The sequence below is a fragment of the Rhinolophus sinicus genome, linkage group LG01, assembly GCF_036562045.2.
Source record: "Rhinolophus sinicus isolate RSC01 linkage group LG01, ASM3656204v1, whole genome shotgun sequence".
Classification (NCBI taxonomy): Eukaryota; Metazoa; Chordata; class Mammalia; order Chiroptera; family Rhinolophidae; genus Rhinolophus; species Rhinolophus sinicus.
In genome coordinates, this window is record NC_133751.1 from 117697842 (window position 1) to 117724035 (window position 26194).

General features: G+C 45.7%; 1 protein-coding gene across 1 annotated transcript in view; it reads left to right on the forward strand.

Moving 5' to 3' along the window:
• TFCP2L1 (transcription factor CP2 like 1) overlaps positions 1-26194 on the forward strand; it is a 51710-nt gene that overhangs the window by 8499 nt on the left and 17017 nt on the right. The window contains exons 3-7 of the mRNA XM_019749100.2: positions 18218-18294; positions 18829-18934; positions 19595-19701; positions 20847-20999; positions 24115-24225. Of these exons, the coding sequence (XP_019604659.2) occupies positions 18218-18294; positions 18829-18934; positions 19595-19701; positions 20847-20999; positions 24115-24225 (554 nt within the window). The remainder of the gene's footprint in view (positions 1-18217; positions 18295-18828; positions 18935-19594; positions 19702-20846; positions 21000-24114; positions 24226-26194) is intronic.

Sequence of the window (26194 nt, forward strand, 5' to 3'; positions counted from 1 at the left end):
AAACAACTTTGTAAGAATGGCTCCTTATGGAGAGAGCTTTGGTATTTCCTACGAAGTAACTCCTGAATCTTAAATACAGTAATGAATTTTTATAGGACTCTTACTTTCATTCATTCATGGAATAAAACTTCCTGTTCATTGGAAGGAGAGGGCGGTTCAGTGAGGAGAGAGAAAAGCCATGTGCAAGGAAAGGCAAGAAGGGTTGGGGGTGGTGATGGTGGTGCAGTGAAGCACACTGTCTAGCCAAAGGATCCTAAGTGGTGGAGGATGAATAGGTTTGGAATATGAGTGAGAATGATATGGATGGACAGGTAGACCAGATGGCCAACATTTCACACTGCTTTGCTAAAACTGAGCCATTGGACAGTCGCCTGGGCAAGTCCCTTACCCTCTTAGTGCCTCCAATTCTTCCTCTGTAAAATGGAGGAAATAAAATTCCACATAATGCGTTTCCCCAAAAATAAGACCTAACCAGAAAATAAGCCCTAGCATGATTGTTCAGGATGCTCTTAATATAAAATAAGCCCTACCGTATTTCCCCGAAAATAAGACCGGGTCTTATATTAACTTTTGCTCCAAAAGATGCATTAGGGCTTTTATAATACAAGCATCGTGAAAAATCATAATGCTACGGCTTGTTTTCCGGTTAGGTCTTATTTTCGGGGAAACACACTAGTGGTTGCTACCGTGTGGATAAAATGAGTAAATCATACTCATTTTTATTTAGTATTATAAATACTGAAAACGATGTCTGGCACATCGTAAGCATTCACGTATTAGTCATTATTAATAATAAAGTAGACATATGTTTACCCTAATCCTACTATGGAAGCTAACAAGGTCATCAAATTGGGACTTTGAAAAATGTCCCTGTTTTTATTCTTTCTTTTCCTAATTCAAAGATTAACATGGGGTTGGTTCTAGAACTAAGAAATTCACCTCTTAGAATCGAAAGGTGGTAGCTTTGGACCAGATGAAAGTCGGGAAGCCTGCTGAACTTTTCTATTCTTCATTCATTGTACAACCTAATAATAGATGTAATGTGAAGGAGACATAGCTTATGCAGGGTGTTAAAATACTGTCTTTAAAATCGTGATTACAAAAAGCACTGGATTCCTAAATTATGTGAGCTTTTGTGTCAAGGATTGCTTGACACGGGGACGACAGCCTTTAGGGTGATACTTTGTTTAGCACTTTAGAATTTACAAAACACTTTCTGATATTCTGAGTTATTTTCCCCAACTGTATATGTATTCCCATTTTATATATGGCAGGCTGAAAGAGGTTGAATCGGGTTCCCCTTCCCATATCACATAATCAGGCAAGCCTGGGAAGTGGATGAGCTGTGATGTGTTAATGAATGGAGTTCTGGAAGGGGAGGCACCCGTTCTCTGGCCACTTTTCCTAGGACTGCCTATGGGCAGGATGCTAGACACTTCTGTGAGTGGGGTAGCTCTGAGGGAAGGTGTAAGAAACTTGTAGGGGAGAGGACCATGAGGAATGGAGGGGGGAGAACATGCCTCCTTGAACAAAAAAATCATAATCAGTTGTTTCTCCTCCACTCCCACCCTTCAGCTGCTCCACCCACAGTGACCTGAGGGAATGGCCAAGGAGATAAGAACTCTAGGCCGGGAAGTTCTCTCTCCCTTGCTCTTAGAACCCAGACAGAATGGCAACTAGGAATTTTTTTTATTTTTTTTTACCTTTTACCAGCTTCTGCTCTGGGAAAATCACTTAATGTCTAGGAGCCTCAGTTTCCTTATCTAGAATTGGGGCAGTTTCATTTTTTTTGTGTTGCCTTGAGAGTTAAGTGAATAACGAATGTCTGGCAAATACTAAGTACACAGTTATATTTTCCCTTCTCCCCAATTATATCAGTGACTTTGAATTTAAGGAATGAGGCAAAGGATTAGTTACTTTGTTATCCTTTCTCCATAGCTGAAGTTTTCTTTCCAGATTAATTTTTAGCCTGAAGTTTGGGAATATAATCTGAGTAAACCAAATGACACTTAAATACATTACTTTTTTTAAAAATACTTTCTCCCTCGTAGTTTTTTTCCAGAGTATAAAAATAGCACATACTTATTATAAAACAGAACAGCCAAACAGTACAGAAATTTGTATTCCAGAAAGCTTTCAGTAACCCCACTTCCTGGATTTTTCTTAGTCATACATTAACCCATATATGTCTAATTGTACAGTCATACATTAACCTATGTATGTTTAATTTTATATAGACACATACATATATACTTGTAGGAATGTGTGTGCCTCTTTTAAAGAGGAATGGGATCATATTATACATACTGTTCAACAACTTGCCTTTTTTCCCTTCAAAATATCCTCAAAATCTTTCCGCGTAGGTACATTGAAAAATATAAAGCAACGGTGATCCTTGCTGGTTACATTATGACCCACTACATGGATGTCGCATAACTTGTTCTCATAAGGAACTTTGGGCTTTTTAAACTGTTTTTCATAATCACGCCGAGCATTCCAGTAAGCATCTATGTACACCTATCTTTGTGCTTAAGTAGGAGTGAAAATATCTGTAGGAGAAATATCTAGAAATACCATTGCCAGCACATGTTGATAGATACTGCCCTGCAATGAAGTTGTACAGCTTTGTACTTTTACGAACAGTAACTACCTACTTGCTTATTTCCTCCTCCCTTATTACCTATCCCCCAGTTCTACCACACTTGGAATATTAACTGCTTGATGGCAGAGACCTTACGTATCTTGTTCACTGCTACTCCTAGTACAGTGTCTGGCATACATAACTTCTTTGAATGAGTGGAGAATGTCAATTTTTCTATACTGTTGTCAACACTTTTTAACCTTTGGTCATTAATGGGGAATATATAAAGGTATTCCTATTTTAATTTTAATTTCTTCAATTATGTTGAATATATTTTACATTTTACTTGGTTATTTTTACACCTTTTGCCTTTCATATAATTTACCCACTTTTCAAGTGGGATTTTCATCCTCTTCTTATTTATTTGTAATGGCTTTATGCATATTTGGGATAGTATGTTAGACATAGTTTTTCATATTTTCATTTATTTTATTCATTTTTCATTTGTTTGCTTGCCCTTTCTTTCACATAATGAAAGTTTTTTTTATAAATTTCTATGTGATCTTATACATTTCTGTGTGATTTTATAAATTTCTGTTTTTATACATTTCTTATAGATTTCTGTGTGATTTTTTTATAAATTTCTGTGTGATAAATTTCTTTCTTTTTCATAAATTTCTCTATTTTATTGGATTTTACCTTAATTTTTTTTGTGTTAGGAAAAACTGACTTCTTCACTTTAAGATTTTAGTAATTTTCACCTGTTTTTTAAAGATTTTTTCCCCCCAGTCTTCAACACTTTGGCATTCATTTTGGTGTGGAAGGAGTGAGGTAGGAATCCAACTCTAGTACTTTCCACATTATCCCATGATAACTTACTGAATATGGAGCCTTCACATAGTAGAATACTGCACAGCCATAAAAAGCATGAGGAGATCCTTATGTATATCCACAAAAATATCCAACCTGTATTGTTAAATTAAAAACCAAAGCAAAGCAAAACATCTTCCCTTCTCCCCCCACCCCCCTCCATTGGTAACACCAGTTTGGATGACAGTAGTAATTATTCTTTCTTAGAAACTGGGTGGCAGACCAAAAGCCCGGGATTTTGGAGTTGGATACACACAGGTTCCAATTCTGGCTCTCTGTTCTTTCCTGTCAAGCCGTGTGTTTTGTAAAATAGACATAACACCCACTTCAGGTCTTGTCTTGAGAATTAAATGAGATATTTGTTGTTGTTGTTTGTGCCATGCAAGGATACTTTATTTTGGCTACATAAAATTTAGAAATGTTTACTCAGCAAAGAATTTTATAAACCACATCACAAAGGTTAAAGGAAAAACAAAATAAGGGACAAATGCTTTCCCAAATGTCAGCTCCCCATAATTAACCTATGTTAATAAACTAATAAAAATACTAATAATTTAGCTGTGAGTATCGTTATCATTGACTAGGTTTTTGGTTTCTTTGTTATTTTTAAAACCAATCAATATTTATTGAAATACATATGAGGTTAGTTGTCCAGACTGCTTATCACAGCTCTTAGCATATAGAAATGAGTTTTAATGTTTCAAAGGTCTCTTCTTGGTCATGTCAAACTTCAAGTATGTTTTAAAAGTTGGCCAATTGAGTTAAAATACAATACTCACAAGATCTAATCCCAGAGGGCCCAATGAACTGGGAATGATATGTTGTATAAGAATTATGTTAAAACCATCTCTATTCTGGAAACACTACATTGGAAATTATAATTATTAAAACTTGAATGACAGTAATGCAGGATCAGTTAAATACCATGTTGAATGAAATAGGCTTCCATGAAAATTAACTTAAAGAGAGAAGACATGTCAGCTGTCCTGCTGTGCTTCTCCATGTTTAGAGGTTGGCTGATGTAAGTCTGAATCGAACCTGCCCAGCACCCTGTGTCACTGAGCCCTCACAGCTCACCTCTCCTGCTGCCCTGGCGACCTGGTAATGCGGGGGGTGTCCAGATCTGTTTTCAATGTACCAAGTAGGTTTTATTATTTCCAGGTACTGTGAGGACACCAGATCAGGAGACGATGACCACTGAAGAGAGAGTTTGTTACAGTTCCCAAGTGGAGGGAGCACACCACACAATGCAGGGCCGTCTGGAGAAGTACCAGGCAGTCAGGAGGCAGAGGCAGAGGGAGGAGCGTCAGAATCCCCTGGAGTTTGTGGTTCCTGCTGTGTTAGAACTGGGAGGGGTAGGGCTCTGTTTTCACTAAGCACCCCAGGGATGAATGCGTGGGTGTACTAGGGCTTGTTAGCCACTGAGGGTCTGCTGTTCTTCACCTTTTTCTTTCCAGAAAGAGGGGACTGAACCTTGCAAACAAGATGTGGGCCCTGCTTCACTCATGGCTCTGTGCTTTGCAGGTCAAGGACCTCGCCTGTGCCCAGCCAGGGGCTCTGTGCTCAGGTAGATTTGGGAGGTGTTTGGCCTTCCTTTGCCACTCTCATCCGGTTACCATGCCCTGGAAGCTTCCAGTAGGGTGGTTAGAGGACCCTTTGAGTCCTGAATGGGAAGGAGAACCCACATGTGCTCTGGGAATTCATAGAGGTGGATAAGAGTGATTCCTGCAGTGTTAGAGGGGGAGCCTAAGACAGCTCGGATGCCTTGCTATTGAAAATGTGGTCCATGGACCAGCATTACTTGAAATGCAGAATCTTGGGTCTGCTACAGGACGACTGAATCAGAATCTGTGTTCTAATAGATACGGGTGATTTAGGAACATACTAAAGCTTGGGAAGCACTGATCTAGCCTATAGAGCCCCTACCCCACTCCCTTGTATTATAGGTGGGTAAACTGAGGCCTAGAAAGGCTGTGTGACTTGCCCAGGTCACAGAGTGGTACTTGAATCTGGTTTCTCTTTCTTTTTTTTAAAACAGTTTTATTGGGATACAATTCACATACCATACAATCCATCCATTTAAAGTATACAATTTATGGTTTTTAGTATACTCAACTAGGTATGTTCAACTATCACAACTAATTTTCGAACATGTTTGTCTTTCCTGAAAGAAGCTCTGCATCTATTAGTAATCAGTCCCTATTCTCCCTCCCCTTCCCGCAGTCCTAGACAACCACTAGTCTACTTTCTATGCCTATAAACTTGCCTGTTCCAGACATTTCATATAAATGGTGTCGCACAAGTGGTAGTGTTCTGTGATTGATTTCTTTCACTTAGCACATAACGTTTCCAAGGGCCCCCCACGTTGTAGTGTGTATCAGAACTTCATTCCTGTTCATTGCCTAGTAACGCGCCATTATATGGATATACCTCATTTGATTTATTCATTCTTTAGTCAAAGGGCATTTGGATTGTTTCCACTTTTCGGCTGGTATGAATATGCTGCTATGAACATTCATGGACAAGTTTTTGTGCAGCCCTCTGTTTCCATTTCCGCACTCCCAGGGGGGGACTGGTGGCCTGGCTAGGTGGCGTGCTCACCTGGACCGGTCTAGCCCAAGAGCTGGGGCCTGTGTAAGCATGGCTGCTCCTTCTGTCTCTCTTTTCTCCAGTCTGTAAGCAGAGGTTGATGGTGGAGCAGTTTCCTGAGATGGTCCATAGTTGTCCGTGTCTCTGGAGGGGTGAGGGCGAAGAGGAGGCTTTGGCTGTCACAGGGCTGTACTGACAAGCCCTGTTTACCCTGACAGTGACTGTTCCAGAAAGTCCTTCATCTGTCTTACCAGAAGCAAAGACAGAAAATGGGACTGTCTGGGGCCAGACAGTGGTGGGTGGAATTTGAGCCACCAGGCCGTCAGGCTCCCACCTCCAAGATCTTGGCCGATCAAGGGCATGTGAATGCCCTCAGTCCCAGCGTGGACATGGCTCGGAGGGGAGGTGCCTGAGTGACTCATAGTTCTGATCTGATCTTAGAGATTTGGTTTTCTACTGTTTACGGTCCTTTGTCCTACCAACTTACATGTTTTTACCCCTCCCACCTGTGCAGGATGGTACCTGTTTCCACATCCTTGCCCGGACTCTGTATTGTCAAACTTTTGAATTTTTTATAATATGTGCACAGAAAATTAGCACTTTATTCAATTTCTAATAACTGTTATGAGTGAAATTGAGCATCTTCTCATATATTTACTAAAAACTGACAGTTTGTATCCATGCTTTTTTTTTTTCTGTTGCTCTCTTGCTTATTAATCTGCAAGAACCATTTCATTAGGTGGAACCACATGCAATTGACATTTTGTAAATCTGAATGCGTGGATGATCTGCCATTTCATGTTCATCTTCACAGGTTAAGCTTTAAGTTCAGCCGTGTGGCTGGATGTAAGTTCAGCATGAAAAATTAGTGAATTTCCTACGAACCAACAATAATCAAGTATAAAGTAAAATAGGAAAAAGAGATACTATTCCTAGTGCCAAGAGCAAATCAAATAGTTTTTAAACGTGCTGACCCAGTGTCCAGGGATCCCCAGGCTCCTGATTCAGAACAGCCAGCAGTGCTTCTAAGAATGCCGACTCCTGGGGCCCACCCAGGCTTGCTATGCCAGTTCTGGGTGAGGCTTGGTATTCCATGACATGCTGAGAAAGAACCAAAGAGTAATTTTAGACTTAAAGAAAAGTGTCAAAAATAGTACCAGGAATTGCTGTATACTCTTTACCCAGCTTCCGATAATGTCACCACGTAACCGTGGTACGATGACTGAAACCCGGCAGTGCCGCTGTTGTGATTCTCTGACTCTACTGCAGCCTTTATTTGCATTTTGCCAGTTCCTTCACCATTGTCCCTTTTTGGTTCCAGGTTCCTATCTACAATCCCACATGGTATTTCCTTGTCACGTCTCCTCTGTCTCCAGTCTATGACAGTCCCTTAGTCTTTCCTTTTCTTCCACGAACTCCATACTTCCTGAGGGCTTGCTGGTCAGTTTTGTATGTGCTCCTCAATTTGGGTTTCTGTGATGTATTTTAATGACGAGATTGAGTTTATGCAGTTTTGGCAAGAATGCTACGGAAGTGACATCGTGCCCTTACCAGTGCGTCATATTGAGGGGTCATGATGCTAATTTGTCTTATTGCCGGCGGTGGTATCTTAAGGATGTAGCAGTGTCTGCCAGGTGTCTATGCTGTAAACTTATTATGTCCCCCTTTGTAATTCATAAATATTTGGGGGTGATGGAGATACTTGGAGACTAGGCAGGCATCTTGATTATCCTTAAACTTGCACCCACGAATTGTCGCGTCCATTACTGGATCTTGTCTGCACCAATTTTGATTTAGTTCCCTCTTCTCTCTACATTTAGTAATTGGAATGCTGCTGCAAGAAAGAGCTTTTTCTCCTCTACCGTTAATTTACTTATTTTCTCATTCTGTCCATATAGACTCATGGATATTTATTTTATTCTGTGGATTAAAACTCAACACTTGTTATCTAGCTTGTTGCTCAAATTGTTCCAGCTGTGGCCAGTGGGAGCTTCTGCAGATTGGCTCCTGTGTTTCTCTGACATGCCTCCATCCTTTTTCTGAGCATTTCCTCACTTTTGACACTATAAGATGCTTAAGACAAGAGGAGCAGCTTATATTTTTCCTGTCCCAGCCTCAAAATAATCCTCCTCGCAAAAGTCTCCAGAACATGACTTACTCTTTCATTTTTGTGCATAGACACACATACTTATTATCTGCCAAGTATTTATTGGGGATCCATTGGGTGCCAGGCATGGTGCCTAGTTCCTGCCATTCATAATGGCTCCCACGAGGTTAAGTGCTTGACCAAGGTCACCCAGGCTGTCAGGATTGGGACTGGGTCTGTTGATGGCAGAGCCTCTTCCCTGAAGCGTGCCTGTGTGCGAGTACTGTGTCGCCATACTTGCATAATACTGAATGTATGCAGGTGACAAGACAATCCACACGTGCAGCACACGATGTGGGCCGCATTATGCTTTCCCTGTCTGCCATTAGTACAGGACTGCCAGCACCCAGCCCTCCTTTCTCTGAGGTAATGATGGCCTTCATTATGTTTTATGTGGCATTAATTACCCAAAGCAGTAACTGTTGGAAAGTAAACAACCTGTAAATCTTGGCTGGCCAGGGAGGGCAATTGCCTCCTGTTCTTGGGAACACCGTGATCCGGGCAGGAGGCCTGCGCTGGGTTCCGCTCGCTGGGCAGAGCCGCTCTGTGGGAGAGCCTGGTGGGCACAGCCCGGGGAGGAGGGGGGGGCCTGATGGGGCAACGCCTGTGTCACCGTGGCGATGTGGGTCTTCCCCACCTCTCTACTCCAGACAGTTGGGAGGAAGCTCGCTTAGTAGCCACACTGCGGCAGCTGGAGTCATCCTTACCTGGGGGCATGTCCCAGCTTGACTGCCTCCTGGTTTTGTGACCTTGGATGGCCTTGGGCAGTCAGCTCACTCATTGCATGGAGCCGTTGTGAAGCCTGGAGAGAGTTCACTTGTGCAGCACTGAGTACAGTGGGCTGTGCATGGGTGGAGCTCAGTACAGCAGAGCACATTTAATGCTTGTTGTTTGGAAGTGGTAGTCGGGACTAACACGTGTTGAGTATTTACTATATGCCAGGCTGAACGTACATTATCTCATTTAATCCTTACAACCGTTCTGCAGGTGTGAAGAGTGAGATACAGAGAGGTTCCTGAACTTGTCAGGATGTGGGAGGGGCTGACTCAACCCCAGTGTGTCTGACGTGACTACAGATCCCGTTTCTCCTCGTCCTTGGCCAGGCCACAGGCTGCTGAGTCTTTGCCACTAATTTGCAGTGTTACCTTGGGCATGGCAGTACCTCTCTGGGCCTTGGTTTCCTCACCTCTAAAATGGGCACAGTCATATTGTACTTGTGGGTCTTCAGGGTGGTCTCCCAGAGAGATGCTGGGTTGGAGGCACCTCTGTGTGTCTGATCATATCTGCATGTGTTTGGTATTCTGTTCATTGAATGAAGATTGTTTTCCCCAAGTGCCTGATTGGCTTTTGGGTATCAGCCTGACACTGGAATGAAAAATACCCATCATTGTCCCTGTGGACATCTGTGACATGCTTAGAACAATATGAGGCACTCCCCCCTCTTTGTTTTGTATTTTTTCCAAGTTCACTTGCAATACGAGGTCTGACAATTAGGTTCGTGAACTCATCCTAGGAAAAGTGCTACATACCTCATTGCTGAATATCACTATGGTCACCTTCGAAGTGCTCCCCTTGGGAAGCTATGCACCAACCCCAGTACCTAGTCCACCCTTCAAAGCAATTTTGGAACTCTTTTTCTGGAATGGCCATCACAGCTGTCGTCGTATTATACCCTTGATGTCCTGAATGTCATCAAAATATCTTCCTTTCAATATTTCCTTTATCTTTGGGTAAAGAAAGAAGTCATTGAGGGCCAGATCAGGTGAGCAGGGAGGGTGTTCCAATACAGTTATTTGTTTCCTGGCTAAATCTTCCCTCACAGTGTCGTGTGAGCTGGTGCATTGTCGTGATGCAAGAGCCATGAATTGTTGGCAAAAAGTTCACGTTGTCTAACTTTTTCACACAGCCTTTTCAGCACTTCTAAATAGTAAACCTGGTTAACTGTTTGTCTAGCTGGTACAAATTCATAATGAATAATCCCTCTGATGTAAAAAAAGTTAGCAACATCATTGAAAACAAGTTTATGAACTTAATTGTCAGACCTCATATATTCCTAGTTAAAGAAAAAGTTTATGCTGAAGATGTGTATAATTTAAGAGGGAAAGGTTCTTTTCTATCCATTGTTAGATGCATATGTTAGACTCACAAATACAGGGATGTGTATGTAACATTTAAAAATAAAAGTACAATCACACCGTGTACATATTATTTAGCACCTTTTTGATGGGGTGGTTAGATCACAGGCTGTGTGTATTTGCAGTATTGATGGGTATTATCAAAATGTCCAATAGGCTGTGACATAGTATCTCTCACCTCCAGCATGTGTGAGGACCCATTTCCCCATCGCTTCTCGTTGTGGGATGTTAGCAATCTGTTAAACTTCTGCCAGTCTGACAGATGAAACTGGCACTGCGTTATTTTCATTTGGCTTTTCTTTGAACATTAGGGAGGTTGAGCATCTTTTCATGCTCTTCTTGGTTTGGTTGACTAGTTTCAGCTCTGGTATTTACTTTAGGGAATTTATATTAAATTCTGCCACCATTAATGAAAAGTCTCTCACATGCTACTGCTGTACAGGGGCTGGTGTGTGCGTGTGTGCAACTGGTTCAGGTAAACTGGTTGCAGGCCTGTCCTCAGGTTTTGCAGTCCAGTTTGGCAGCTACGACTTTACTGTCATGCAAGACAGCCGAGGGGCCAAGTTGCAAGCACCTTAAGAAATTGGGAGGAAGGAAGAATGAACATTATGTAAACTTTCAAATTTCAGTGTCCACAAATAAAGTGTTATTGGAGCACAGCCATGGCCATTCATTCACGTATTGTCTATGGCGGCTTCCTTGTTACAGTTGCAGGGCCCAGTAGTTGTGACAGAAATCTTGTGGCTCACAGGCTGAAAATAGTCACAGGCTGGCCCATTACAGAGAACTTGGGTGAGGCCTCGGCCGGAAGACATGAGCTGTTGTGGGTTGCATGAGAGAAGGGGGAGGAAACAAAGGTTTGTTGAGCACCGGGCTGGCCGGGCAGCGAGTAGAGGGCCACACGTGTATATTTCATTTCGTTTTCCTTTAGAGGTGAGGAAAACTTATTCTTGTTGCTCTCCTTCCCCTATTTCTGTGTGGGGTGGAAGTGAGGCAGGCAAAGAAATGGAGGCTGGGCCCAAAGGTTGGGGTAGAGGGAAACTTCCCAGAGGTGGCTGGGGCTCCCCACTGAGCCTCAGTCCAGCTGAGGAGGCCCCGCCCCTCCCTGAGTGCTAAAGCTGGAGTACTAAACTGAGAGGGGTCACCAGGGTTCAGCTGGCCACTGCTGATGGGGGTGAAGCCTGTGACCACACCTCCTCCAGCTGCTGCCAATCCAGGCACTAGCTCCTCTGGGCTGGGCTGGTGGCCTCCGGTGGAGGGCTCGCTTGTATCACCAAGTGCTGACCTGGGGCTCCTTCCCTGCTTTAAAAGGCCTTTAACAACTCCAGAGTAGAGGATGGAGCTAGGGATATTGGAAGGAATCGTCTGGAAGGCTTTGGTGAGGCTGTGGAAAGGCTACCTGCACTGTTTCCCAGTGCTGTCACTGCACGGAGCGTTTGAGGTCCAGCCAAGGACCTGGTGCGTGCTGTCTCCGCTGGATGCGCCTTCAGTCCTCCAACAAGCCGCTGTGTGAAGTCCCAGTGTTGTCCACTTTTTGGACATGTGGAAACTGACGCTCACAAATAGAGCCATTTACCCAAAAGTAAGTGGTGGGCCAGATGTGAGCCCAGGCTCCAAACCTGGGTGCTGACCAGGTTCCCAAGGTAGTTTTAGGGGTGCGTGGAAGAACATTGGTAGCTGCATATCTAGATAAGTTTTACAATTACTGTTTATTTATGGCATATGATTATGATTTTCTATATGGACGTATGATATACACTTACAAAATTAAGTTTAAAAAGGGAGTTGATAAAAATCATCATTGTTGCAGGCGGTTTTTAATTTCAGTGGCAAAATTATGGGGTGGTGTATGAATGAGAGAGGTGCTATCCCTGCTAGTGTCTTGGGGTGTCCTGCACTAAGCTTGTCACTGGCACAAAGCCGGTAGTGGTGGGATGTACAGTGACTGCTGAGCAGTGGTCCCCAAGGGACCATCCTCTAAGGTGGGGCTGGGGGGTCTGAAACACACAGTCAGAGTGCAATGTGTAATGACTACCAGCTCCAGTGTTCTTTCCCCACTCAATTGTGTGTGTGTGTGTGTGTATGTAATATTTTAATTTCAGATCAGTCGAATACTATAGAAAATAAGAGAGAACAAATACTCATGTGCCCAACATAGTTTTTGCTAAATTTGCTTCTGATTTTACTGTTTCCTAATCCTGTTGCCTTTCCTCCTTCCCAGAAGTAAAGCCAGTGTTGTGAAATTGGTGTTGGTTTGAATCTCCATGCATGTTCTTAAATTTTTACTCCTTGCATAGTCAGCCATAAAAATGAACAATTTTATTTTGCATGTCTTCAAACTTTATATATGTAGTTTTTTTGTATATATCACCATGTATTTTGCTTGTTTAATAATGTTTCTGAGATTTCTCTATGTTGATATGTCTCTAGAGTGTTTATTTTAAGTGCTGTGCGTTATTCCATTTTAAGTCAACTAACAGAATTAGCGTATCTCTTTTCCTGTGTTTGGATATGTATGTTGTTGACAGTTTCTCCCTGTAATGAGCAATTTTCACCTGTCTCCCAGGGCACATCAAGTGCTTCCTTAGGTTATGTTTCTAGAACTGGATTTGCTAGACTGAAGGGCTTATACATCCCCCATCTAACTCTTTTTTGCCAAACTCTTCTCCAAAACAGTTATAGCCATATAATACTCCATCCGCAATGCCTGAGTCCAGTCTCTATATTCTCATAAACACTTAACAAAGTGTCATTTTTGTCCCTCTGATGGATATAAGATGGTACTTTATTTTACTTTGCATTATCCTGAATACTTGTAGAAACCAGCATCTTTTCTTGTGTTTGTTGACCATTTTCTGTTTCTATAGGGTGACCATATATGTCCCAAGTCAGTCTCCACTTATAGGGACTGTATAATTATTAATAGCACTCCTGGCATTTAAAAAAGTGTCTCAATATAAATGTTAACATAGTTCTCCTATATGATATAAAAGGCATCATTTTTCCTTTGTGTGTGTGTTTCTAGTTTAAGAAATCCTGTCCTACCCGCAGTCATAAAGTTCTCATATTTTCTTTAGAAATGTTAAGGTTTTACTTTTACTATATGGCTTTCAATCACTTAGAATTAATTTATTATATACGGTGTGAGGTAGGGATTTATTTTTTCCATATGGATACCACTCTTAAAAAGCTTTCTTTTTTCTCACTGCCATAGATCCAGTTTCCAAGTATCTGAAAGCCTATTTGTGGGCTCCTTGTTCTTGTTCCCATGCCAAAAATGACATAGTTTTAGTTACTGTAACTTTATATATAGTATATTCAGAGTACTGTAAATGGGATAGGAACATGTGTTTCATGGAGACTAGTTTATCAGGAGGAAACGAATATCATACCTTATGTCACAATGTTGTTACATATCCACATGGACTTCTAAGGTCCTTCTTGGTTCAGAGAACTGAGGTCATGGGGCATTAAGGATTTGAGCCTTAAAGGGAGGGAAGGATTTAGGTGTGTTGAAGAGGATCACAAAACAAAATGAATATCAAGAAATTCAGGAGAAATGTTATAGATGGACTCCTCGAATACTAGAACCAGAAGGACCCTTCGAAGCAACTAGACATTATGTGGAGTAGTTTGGCTAAGTGATCAGTCCTTACAGTCAGAGAGACCCAGGTTTGATCTTCAATAAGATACTTAACTGGATCTTAACTTCTTTAGCTATAAAATGGGGGCAATAATGGGTTTTCCTCATGGACTGTTGGGAAGACTAAATGAAATAACACACATAAGGGGTTTGGTAATGTCCCGATGCTTAGCTGGACAACAGCTAACTGGTAGTTATTTATTTGTTACCCTATTTCTTTGATTCTAAGACCAATTTTTTTTTTTTCCTTTTTCTACATGTCACAATTCTGACATGAGAAGAGGCTTTACAATCATTTTCTGTAGTGATTTGTTTTTCCTCCCAGGTCATTGTTCAGAATATAGGAAACAGTATTTTTATAGACAAGAAAATGGAATCAACGTGCTTTATCTAAGGTCACCAGCAAGCTGAACTGGTCATCCTCGGGCTCATCTTTATTGCTGGCCCTACAGGGAAGAAGGAAGGAGGGAAAAACCATCTTAACTTGGGATGCCGATGATTGGAGTACTTTTAATACCGTAAGGCGCTGTAGGCAAACTTTCTTTAGTGTGCAAAATGGAATCAGACGGCTTCCGGAAAGGAGAAGTTGAGAGGATCATGTAGAACTACCTACAGATGTCCTCTGGCCAGCAAATGACACCCACTATGTAGGATGCGGCAAAGAATGGGGAAGGTTCTGGAAACAGATTTAGTTTCTGCTCTTGGCTCTGCCACTTAGTAGCGGTGCGAGCTTGCCCCAGTCAGGTCACCTCTCTGAGCTTCTGCTTCCTTCTGTCAGTGGGGCTTATAACCTTACACGATCCCATTGACATGTTCTGAGATTTGGGTGACTTAATACCTGAGCACACTTTGCCACTGTGTAAGCCCCTAGTGGATGAAAGCTGTTAGTTATCGATCCCTAGAGGCAAGCCTGTCTCCTACTACCTCCTTGCTATATTAGTAGTTTTGCTTAGGATTGCTTTCTTATTCATTATTTCCTCAATTATCAAAATCCTGCCCACTCTTCAAAGCCCATCTCTACTGTTACCTCTGCTGAAACCTTTTTCACTATTCCCGCTCCCCATTCCTGATGAGTATTGCCTGTCTCTTAGAAGGATTTTTCAAATTCTGCTTATATTAGTGCTTTTCCTGTGCTGTTTGATACACCCCAAAAGATTGTTAATCCTTTGAGGGTAGGAGTATGTCTTACTTTTGCAAACCCTGTAGTTCTAGAACAAAGTAGCATTGCGAAGAATATGAAATCACATTTAAGCTTTTGCTGAGTACCTACTATGTGTCAAACAGTACAGTGGTAAGCAAAACAGGCACAGTGTGTGCCTTCACAGAGCCCACTTTCCGTGGCTCCCACCCGTGCTCCGAGATGATCCGGCTCAGCCTGTGTGCCTCAGGTCAGTTCAGCTTTCATGACCTCACTCAACAGCTAGTGTGTGTCCGTGAACAGGGGCCTTCTGGATGGTGCTGTGCTGTGTGAGCAGGGCTTGGGGAGGCCAGTGTGTGGGCACTGAGGCAGGCATGGGGAGGGAGGCTGGACGTCTGTCCTGCCGGAGGCCTGAGTGAGTCAGGAGGTATGGTGTGGCTGGGAGGGGCTCTAGAGTATGCACGCAAGAGGAACAGCTGAGGAAGGGAGATTCTGTGGGAAGTGCACAGATCAGGTCTGTGATGCTGGGGAGGAGGCCTGACCCTGGGCCTATAGCTGCACTTAAGAGAACTATTCTGTACGGGACAGGAGGTGCTGCCTGCCGGGCGTAAGCTGAGGTTGCCCTGCAGAGCCTGGGGTCAGTATTAATTGGGCCCTGGAGTGCCTGTAAACCCACATAATGACCACTTGGGCCTTGGGCCTCATGCCAGAGCTTGTTACATTCTTCCTTGGGGAGGTGGAGGACACTGGAAAAACCAGTTAGGGTGTGAGAGGCTCCATTTATGTTGCTGTCAAAGGAGCATTGGCTCAGGAGTCTGGAAATGTGTGTTAAAAATCTGGCTTTTTCAGAACGTTAGAAGTGTCGGATTAGGTCAGCAAGACCCTTCTATGAGTTGTGTCACCAGCAAGTGGGCAGGACAAGAGTTTGGGGTTCGCACACCTTCCCTGTGACATGATGTGCCTCGAGCCTCATCCTGAGCAGTGCGGGGCCTTGGCGTGTCCATGAGGTGCCCGCTGGTCCTGTAGATGGGCTGCTCAAAGCTGGGGGGAGGGAGGGGGTCCCACCTTCCTGAAAAGGGAGGTTGCTGAGGGGGTATTTCTGGGCTCGGCCAGCTTCTCTTCCAGGCCTGGGGGAAGCTGTAGTGATGAGCTCGCCAACACACAGCGGGTGTCCATCTGCCATCTCCACGTCCTAGGATTTGCATGGCATTTGGCATGTAGTTGTTGCTCAGCAAATATTTGGGATGAATGATTTAATTTCATAGTCTTTGCCCATTCTATTAGTCAGTGTGTGTGTATGTGTGTGGGGGTGGTAGTGGTGGTGTATTAGTTTCCTATGACTGCTTCAACAAATTACTGCAAGCGTGTTGGTTGCAAACAACCAAAGTTTATTCTCTCACAGTTCTGGGAGGCTGCAAGTCGGAAAGCCACCAGGGCCACACTCTGTCTGGGGGCTTTCGGGGTGAATCCGCTCTTTGTCTCTTCCAGCTTTTGGTGGCTCCAGGCTCTCCTTGGCTCGTGTTGATACCACTCCAATCTCTGCTCTTCTGTTCACATGGCTTCCTCTTCTTTCTGTCTCCTCTGCGTGTCTCTTCCAAGGACACTTGTCATTGGACTTAGGGACACCCAGGACAATCCAGGATGATCTCCTTATCTCAATTCTTAACTCAATTGCATCTGCAAAGACTCTTTTTTCTAAATATAAGGTAATACTAACAGGCTCTGGCGATTAGGGTATAGACATTTCGCGGGGCACCATTCAGCTCACTAGAAGGGGTCTTACTATTTTTCTAATCATTTCCCTTTTAGTTGTTTTAAGACTGTTAACTACTGGGTTATAAAGATTTTATTATAGCTAGATTTCCCTCCCCTCCCCCCCATTATTTTAGGTTGAGAAAGGACTTCCCTACTGACTGATAATAGTCATTCATGTTAAAATAAAACCTTAGGAAATTAACTTTTTAATTAGTGGTAACTTGTTTTGATATCTACTATGAGGTGAGGGTCTTCACTTTGAAAAAAAATAGCTAATCTATGCATGAAAAAATTTCATAGACCTATACACACAAACACATATAAAAAGAGAAAGAAAAAAACTGCAAAACCCAGGGAAATCTGAGTAAAGTCTGGATTTAGTTAATTGTATTGTGCCATGGTCATTTTCCTGGTACCACCACTGGTGGAAGCTGGAGGCTGGGTACTCTGTATGATTTTTGTAATTTCTTGTGAGTCTATCATTATTTAAAAAATATTTTTTAATAGCTAATCAGATTTACCAATACCAATTTTAAATCATTTATTCTATTATTTGTGAATCATTCTTTGTTAAGTTATGATATATGCTAGGGTGTTTTAGAGTTGTGGTTAAACTTTATTTAACTTGGGAAAAATTGACATCATTTGATATATCTAGAAACCCATCTAGAAACATGGTGTGTCCCATTTATTCAAATTATATTTTATCTTTCAATAAAAGGTGTGTAGTTTTCTTCAGGTTATTCATAGATACTTTTAAGTTTGTTGTTATTATGGATGGATCTTTTTCCATTTATATTCTTTAACCAGCTTGTGCTGGTTATATTTCACCAAATAGAACCCCACACCCTTTTAAATACATGAAATTCTTTTAACTTGGGAAAATGCTTTTCATTCTGCAATTAGAGACAATGTTTAACAGGCTTTTATTCATTCCTTTGAACCTGCTCTCAGGAAAGATATGGTCACTTGTTTACTCCAATGTGGATTTAAGTAGCTGTGTTCTCCATCCAGGTGTATGGGGGACATTCTTTTATAGAGAAATATGAAGTTATGTTCCATAAATTTAATGCTCACTGTATTTTGTTGGACTCGATTTCTTTGAAAATTGTAGAGGTGCTGTCTCTCACAGGGTCATGTGGTTTGTTATTTGGGGTGCCCTAGACCCAAGGGCTGGCCGGACAAATGGGGTTGTCCAGTCCAGAGGGTTATCGGAGCTGTCCGTGGACTTCCTTCTCTGCTTTGTTCCTTGGCCATGAGGCCTGGACGGGCACTGAGGAGGTTGAGAAGGCCTCTAGCTGGGTGAGCCCCAATTTGAAAACAGTCAGAAATGGGAAATATACTATTAATACTCCTCCAGGTCAATCTTATGAAATCCGACTGTTGGAGAATCGGAAGCTGGGAGACTTTCAAGATTTGAACACGAAGTATGTCAAGGTAAGTCTGGCGGGCGCTGTCCCTCCCTGAGCGGTTGGTCGGGGCTTCAGCACCTGAGCATGCTGCGTGGGATCAGGAGTGGCCTGGGGCTTCGAGAAGAGCTCCAGAGGGAGAGTGGCTTCCTGTCCCCTGCAGCACGTTGTCCGAGGGGACTAGGGCAGGCCGGCAGCGTTGTGAGTCAGAGTGGTGCGGGCTTATGGATTGGGTTCTGGGTTCCAGCCTGGCTTTGCCACTTACTGAACTTTTGTGAGCCTCCATTTTCTCATCTGCACAAAAGGGTCTATAAGTCAGCCATGTATGTAAAGCACTTAGTACTTGTAGGAAAAAGGGTAGTCATAATTATTCTTACTGTTGTAAGAGTTGTGGGGGTTCTGCGGAGTAGGGGAGTAGGGGAGCACATGGGGCTGGAGAGCTGGGACGGAAGGGTCCAGGAGGAGCAGCCTTGAGGGGCAGTGGGTGTGCCCTGGCTCAGAAGGTGGGGGGCTCCTCTTGGCCCCCACACTCATCTGCCCCCTGCCGGCCTTCCCCCCGCAGAGCATCATCCGTGTGGTTTTCCATGACCGCCGGCTGCAATACACAGAGCACCAGCAGCTGGAGGGTTGGCGGTGGAGCCGGCCTGGGGACAGGATTCTGGACATTGGTGAGTCTCCCGGGCCAGGACAGGCCCAGGACACCCCTGCACGTTGGGGCTCTTCCTGGACGTCATGTGGACCCGTGTCTGTGAGGGCATCTTAGCGCATTCCTGTCTTATGTGAAGCCCGTGGGAGCAGGCAGTGGTGAACACACTATGGGGAGCTCCCCTTTTGGTGGAAAAGAAAGGCAGGTGGAATTCAAAGACCTGCTATCAGGGAGTTCCAGCGAGGGCTTCGCAGAAGGATTTTGATAAGTGATGAAGGGAAGAAAGAGCATCACAGATATGCAACAGAAATGGAATCTCGGGGGCTCGGGCACTGGTCCCCTGCCCTTTATCCACAGCCCTCTAGGCCATGTGAGTTTTAGAATTCAGAAGTTAGGATGACAGTAGGGGGCGGTGTGTAGACCCACCGCACTGGGGAAGGCCTCCAGTGGGCAATCCGGCATGCGACTCTTTTTTGCAGAAAAATAAAATGACTGTTTACACAAAATGGCATAAAGACTAAATAGCTTCATGGCAAGTCAAGTCAGGCTTTCTGCCAAACAAGTTTGAGAACTTTTGGCATTTCAAATTGTGGCTAAGGAATTTGGACCTGTAATGAGAGTCCTTCCCTCAATATTTGGGAGTGGCTGACAATTGCACTTTTGTGTGTGTATGTATGTGCAGATATTCCACTGTCTGTTGGTATCTTGGACCCCAGGGCCAGCCCGACTCAGCTGAACGCAGTCGAGTTTTTGTGGGACCCTTCGAAGAGAGCCTCTGCGTTCATTCAGGTAAGTAGGAGGGAGATGGCCCTCTGTGGGGAAGCCAGAGCTTTGGGGTCCATTTTTCAGTTCCTTAAAACCAACTCTTCTGCAGGGCCCTGCCTGGCTCCTGTTCTCTGTTTCAAGGAAGGAGGCCGAAAGGGGAGGAAGTGTGGAGTGTTGTATCATCAGAGCTAGTTGGTCACAGGGTTAAGAAAAGGACTAGAATATTTTAGAAGCCTGTGTGGGTTTTGCTTATGAATGTGTAAGCTTTTTGTAAAATAAGTAATTCCTAGCATAAATAATTTGAAGTAAAAAAAGTTCCATAATAGTTTGTTATTAAAATATTTAATTATCAAGCCCCTGGTGTGGGTCCCGCCTTGTGGTAAACATGACAGCAGATAGAATTAGCTAAGGGCATGGCCACTGCTGCATTTCGAGGCTCGCCCCTGGCTTGCTCACTCGCTGTGTGTCCACTTTTTGAGCGTCTTAGTTTCCCCACTGGTCTTACAAATCATATAATGAACCTAAAACCCTAACACAGTACCTGGTCCATAGTAATCACTCAATAGATGTTGGTGAACCTTTTCCCCCCATAATTATAGTATTCGTACTGATTTTGAAATTATTGCAATATTATCGTATCATTATAACACATTAGTATAACAAGCAGTGTTATATTAATAAATATATATCAAGTGCCTTTTATGTAGCAGGTACTTACAGAAATACAGCAATGGTACAGCCTTCTGGTCATGCTTCTGGCTTGGCCCGAGTAGCCTGGACAGCAGGCCATTAGGGACGAAGCTGTGGTCCCTGCTCTGTAGTCTGTAGGATTTGCCAAGGGAGGGGTCTCTGGGTGAGGAATGAGGGCGGGGCTACTGGGATCAGTGGGCCTAGAACAATGGTGAGGGCTTAGCTGGTCAGCCAGGGCCTTCGAGGTCAAGGGATAGAGGTGGGAGGGCATGTCCTTTGTGGACAGGGTGCAGGGAAGGCCATTGGCCCAACTGAGGGTCTGCAAGTGCTTGGGGACAGCCTGGGGGGCAGCAGGCAGGTTGAGGCAGGTCTGCACCTGACTAGGCAGGATGGGAGCCTGCCTTTGGAGAGGAGCCCTTGGGGAGTCCAGAGCCCACCCTTGCCCCCGTCTTGCTGCCTGTCGCACTTTCCCTTCCCAGGTGCACTGTATCAGCACGGAGTTCACCCCAAGGAAGCATGGCGGCGAGAAGGGCGTGCCTTTTCGAGTGCAGATTGACACGTTCAAGCAGAGCGACAATGGGGAGTACAGTGAGCACCTGCACTCCGCCAGCTGCCAGATCAAGGTGTTCAAGGTAGGACGGCCGCGCCACACCCGCCTGCGCTCACGGGCACAGGCCACCTCTGCTCGCCTGCTCCGGACAGTGATGCCAGCACAGTCTCATGATTCCCTGTGGAGGCCCAGCAAGGAGCTCGGCGGCCCTGAGCCCAGGTTGCCACCTGCACTCCTGATAAGCTCGGGCTGCATGCCCTGCCATGACAGGCCTGCCCGCGGTGGGCGTCCTTTCCAAGGGGCACCTCCTCAGCTTTCTTCATCACAGATGTCACTATTCATCTCTCCTTTATCAGAATGATTCCATTTGCACATTTCAGATTTTTGTTTTCCTCCCAAGGAAGCACTTGGACTTTCCTCTCAAGGGAAAACAGGGACTGAGCCATTTATCTCTCTGGTGCCGTCTGCAGAGCCTGGTGCAGTGAGCACTCGGCAGTGACTTGGGGAATACGCTGATCACAGCAGCTGTAGAAGCACAGCCAGAGCTGATGGGTCTGCACGTCGGAGACCACACGGCCAGGCTGCCGCTCATCTGCAGTGATAGGATCTGGCCTCCCGAGGCTGTGGGAAAAGGCTTCCGAAGCCTGGCTGGGCTCTATGGATGGGAAGCTTTGGTCAGTTAGTAATGCCACCTGGGTGGGAGGGAGAGGTGGTGGCAGGATTGAGTTTGTCTTTCAGCAGTCCTCAGAAACCTGCTTTAGGATTCTGAGGACTTGAAATCAGCCTCCAAAGGAAGCTGAGCCTCTCCACTCTGTCTCTTGTTGCTGCTGTAACCACTCGCCACACGTTCAGTGGCTTACAGTTACGCACATTTATCGTCAATCAGTGCTGGAGCTCAGAAGTCTGAAATGGGTCTCACTGGGCTACAGTCAAGGTGTCAGCAGGCTGCTTTCCTTGCTGGAGGCTCCAGGGAAGAATGTCCTTCCTGGCCTTTTCCAGCCTCTCCAGGCCTCTGCATTCCTTGGCTCACAGCCCCTCCCTCCTTCTTCAGAGCCAGCAAGAGAGGGCTGAACCCTGTCACACTGTGCCACTCTTACTGCCTCTTCTCCATACCTCTTCCACTGTTAAGGGCCCTGTGATTACAGGGGGCCCACGGGGTGATCCAGGACAAGCTTCCTATTTTAATCTCACACGTCTAGCAGTCTTAATCCCATGCCCACTTATCCCTTTCGCCATGTAAGGCAGCGCCCTCACAGGTCCCTGGAATTAGGGCTAGTTCTGTGCTGACCGTGGTGCAGTGGGCCTTGCCGCCTCTGGTCTGACTGCCTGTGCCAGGATCTCTGGTTCACTGTGGACATCTCCACAACTGCACTGCTGGGGGTCTTTCTCATTCCTCCATTCATGCCTCTCTCCCCGTCGTGTACAGACCACATCTACCCCCAGGGGGTGGTTTGTTTACTCGTCCGGTGGCATCCAGTGTAATCCGCTGCCCTCACACTCTGTGCCCTGCGGCTCAGACACTATGTTGGGCAGTGAGAGAGAGGAACAGGGTGGGGTCTCTACCCATAGAGCACCTGTCCTTCCTGTGGCCCCCACTAGCTCTCCTTTCTGTACCTTGAGGCAGAAGCTCAGCAGTGAGGGCCCTGTCCACCAGGCTCCTATTTGGGGACCTGCGCTGGAAGCTGCCGAATCTGAGTGACCTAAGGAAGGACTTAGCACCTCCTGCAGGGGGTGGGATCCCCGTCACAGGAACTGGCTCCTCAGAATGCCAGAGGAAGCATGACTGCCCGTCTACCCATGCCTGTTCACGGAAGCAGTTCAAGCAGGTGTTTGCAAGCACCAGGTAGAGTCCAGCCAAACTGTCCATCACTCTCCCACCCCTGGTTACCTCAGTTCCTGGGAAACCCACAGCTTCTTGGAGTTGTGCCCTGGGGCTCTGTGTGGGTTGTCAGGGTCTCTGAAAGGGAAGGCAGGGCCCCTCTCTGATCAGCCGGCTCCCTGTAGGTGCCACTGCGGCTGACTGCCATGCCCCTGCCGGCTCAGCCTGCACTAATGAACCCCACCTTGCTTTGCGGCTTCTGGGCCTCTTGTCAGGATCAGGAGCTATGAGGTGGAGCAGGTGATGGAGGTATGGTGGCCACATGCCTGGCTCTCCCACTGAACACTGGATCTGTCATTCGTTTCCCCATATGATCCCTTGCAAACAAACCTCTGTCTAGCATGGGCATCACTCTGAGCACAGTTTCCTAAAATTTCTTGAGCTGGGAGCCAAAAGCTGTACCCTGAGGAAGGTGCATGCAGGATGAAAATCCTCAAAGCTGTCAATGAACCTGAGAGTGAATTTTGATCACTGACTGTTTTGCCCACCACCTGTGGTCTGCTGTATACACAGTAAAACTGCTCACTCATTGGGCAGGACTGGGAACTCCTAGGAGGTGTGAGTCCAGAAGCTTCCCATTAGCCAGCCTGCTAGGGCAAGCATGGTGGTGGTGTGTACCTGGGCTCTCTCACCTGGATTCTTTACCTGGTCTGCACTTGGATCCTCTACAGTCTCGATGAATCACTTGCGCCTCAGTTTCCTCACGTGTAAATGAGGGGAATAATGGTCCCTGTGAGGTCCGGACACCTGCAAGTTCCTCAGGTTTTCTGGTGCCTAGGATAGGCTCTGTCAGGGTGGAGACCTTACCCTCCATGTGAAGTGTGAGCTGGGAGCAGCAGGAGTCCTGGGGGTTGGGGGCATTGAGGCCTTCCTGGGGGATCCAGGATCTCAGTCTGCACGCTCCAGCCAAACCCCGGCCAGCAGCCCCTGGCTCCTTCACTTCCTCTGGGGCTCCATGCGTAACCCAATGAGCGCATTAGGATTTGCTGTGACTCCTGAGAGTTCCTTTCTGTAAGCAAGTGGCCATTGGTAAAGATGTTTTCCAGGTACTACCCTGTGCGCAGTCTGGTGGCAGGACCCAGTAGCGGGCTTTGCGTTCCTTCAGAGGGGAAGGGTTCCAGGCAGGAAGACCATGTGTTTGATGCCTGTGAAGTGAGAGAGCTGCTGTCCTGTCCATGACATCCGGCCTGGGCTTCTGTACCTCAGGGGAGGCTGGAGTGTGCAGGCTTTGGGGGCCACCGCTCAGTCCTGGATCATCCGCCAGTAGCCGCCTCTGCCTGCTTTGGACTAATCGGACCCCTGTGCTCTGCATTTGTAGCCAAAGGGAGCTGACCGGAAACAAAAGACGGACCGGGAGAAGATGGAGAAAAGAACAGCCCAAGAGAAGGAGAAGTACCAGCCGTCCTATGAAACCACCATTCTCACTGAGGTGAGCCTCCCAGGGCCTTCTGCCAGGAGTGGGCCAGAGACTCTGTCGGGTTAGATTCTTGGGAAGTTGCCCACCTTGGGTGAATGCTTCTTTTGAGAGCATCCATTAAATTGTGGTGTGTTCCCAGGTCAGGAGCTGTGTTCATCTGATGGGGCCCACTGGCCAGGAAAGCCTTTCAGAAACAACTGCTAGCTCTCTGCTACCATTGGCACTTTTCAAAATCAGGGTATTGGATATTTAAAAAATAGGTCATAGGTCCAAAATTCAAAAAGTATAAGAGTGTACATCAGAAAAATCTCTCCCAACACTGTCCCAGCCTCTCGGTTTCTCTCCCCAGGGCAGCCAGCATCTCTATTCCTCGTGTATCTAGCCCGACTTTCACTGCGAATGACGCCAATTCATACTCATTTTTTTTACACCAACAGTGTGCATAGATGTACTGTTCTGCAACTTGCTTGCTTTATTTAGTAGAATATGTTGCAGTCTGTTCCCTATCTGTTCATAGAGAACTTTGTAGTTCTTTATCCAGCTGCATCGCCTTCATTTTGTGGATGGCCTGTGGGTGGACGTTCGGTTGTTTCCAGACACTCGCCTTTTCAGACAGGGTGCCGTGAAGAACCTTGTGCATGAGAAGCTCTGCACATGGAAAGAAGGTCTCCAGGCCTCCATTCTCGAGTGGGAGCTCTGGGTCAGATGGTGTGAGCACTTGCTATTTTGTTGTTTGGATAGATATTAGAAGGCATGTTCTCTTAACCCTCGTGCCAACACCAGCCCGTTCCAACCATCCTTCATCCAGAGTACTTTTGGCCCTTTTTTCTCCTGTCACAGGTCACTGCTAGTGCAGCCATTTTTTTTTCTTTTCTTTTCTTTTCTTTTTTTAACGAGGCTCTGTTGTTTTTAAACAAAAAAACCCCACAACTATTCCCTCTGTGTGCAGCAATCAGGCCAACTCATAGGCGTTGGTATTGATTCACTGCGTAACTTGACTTGCTCAGAAGGCCCTCCACACATGCGTAAGGCCCACCAGTGTCCATGGTAGGGTTAAGGCTGTGTGAAGGGGGAGGCCCAGGCACAGAGCATCTAAGAGGACAGAGGCTTAGTGTTGGCTGACGAGCTGTGTGTGCGTGTGCGTGTGCGTGCACGCACACATGTAAAAAGCCACATGCAGAAGGGTATTTGCAATAAGACAGTATGGAAGCTAATTTTGCAGCCCGGACAGATGTGTACTGGAGTTTTATCTGAGGAAACTAGCCAGCGAGCTCCCGCGCGTGAAGAACCCTGCCCCCACCCCCACCTCAGCAGCAATGCAGTGCCAGTGCTGCATTGTGTGGATTAGAGCTCAGACCAGTGAGTTTTTCCCAGGCCGCGTTCCTGCCTATGCCAGTGACTATGCATGGCCTATGCATGGCCCTCTGTGCTCCCCTCGTCCTTCCCAGCTGAGCCTCAGCCTCCACCTCTGCCTCTCCTGTGACCTCCTTGGTGGAGGACAGGTCTGTGTGCTTCGTGCGACAGCAGTCCAAGTCCTGGTCACAGTATGGTGTGGTTGGTTGAAATCCACACCTGGCCCATGACCTGGGGAAGTGACAGTTCCCCTTGTATCAGCTTGTCAGCTCTCCTCCCCTAGGACTTACACCAATGAATTCCAGCCCACGCTCATACCACAGGCAAATGTTTACCAACCCTGTGGTTTGGTGGGTGACAGCAAATCTTTAGGAATGCTTCAAATTGGCCCTCTCCAGAGATGTGTCATCACAGCGATGGGAGGAAATGAGCACTTTGTGCGCTGGCTTCCCCCAGCAGGCCCAGCCTGTGTGTCTGCTTTCTTTGGGACCTCACACGTGTTCGGTTTTGGCTTCTGCACCAGAAGTTCCTTGAGGTTGAGGATCGTCACATATCCATGTTTCTGTGTGACCCTTAGCTCCTAGCAGGCTGCCTGCAGTGCAGTAAATACTCTGAGCATTGTGTGGCA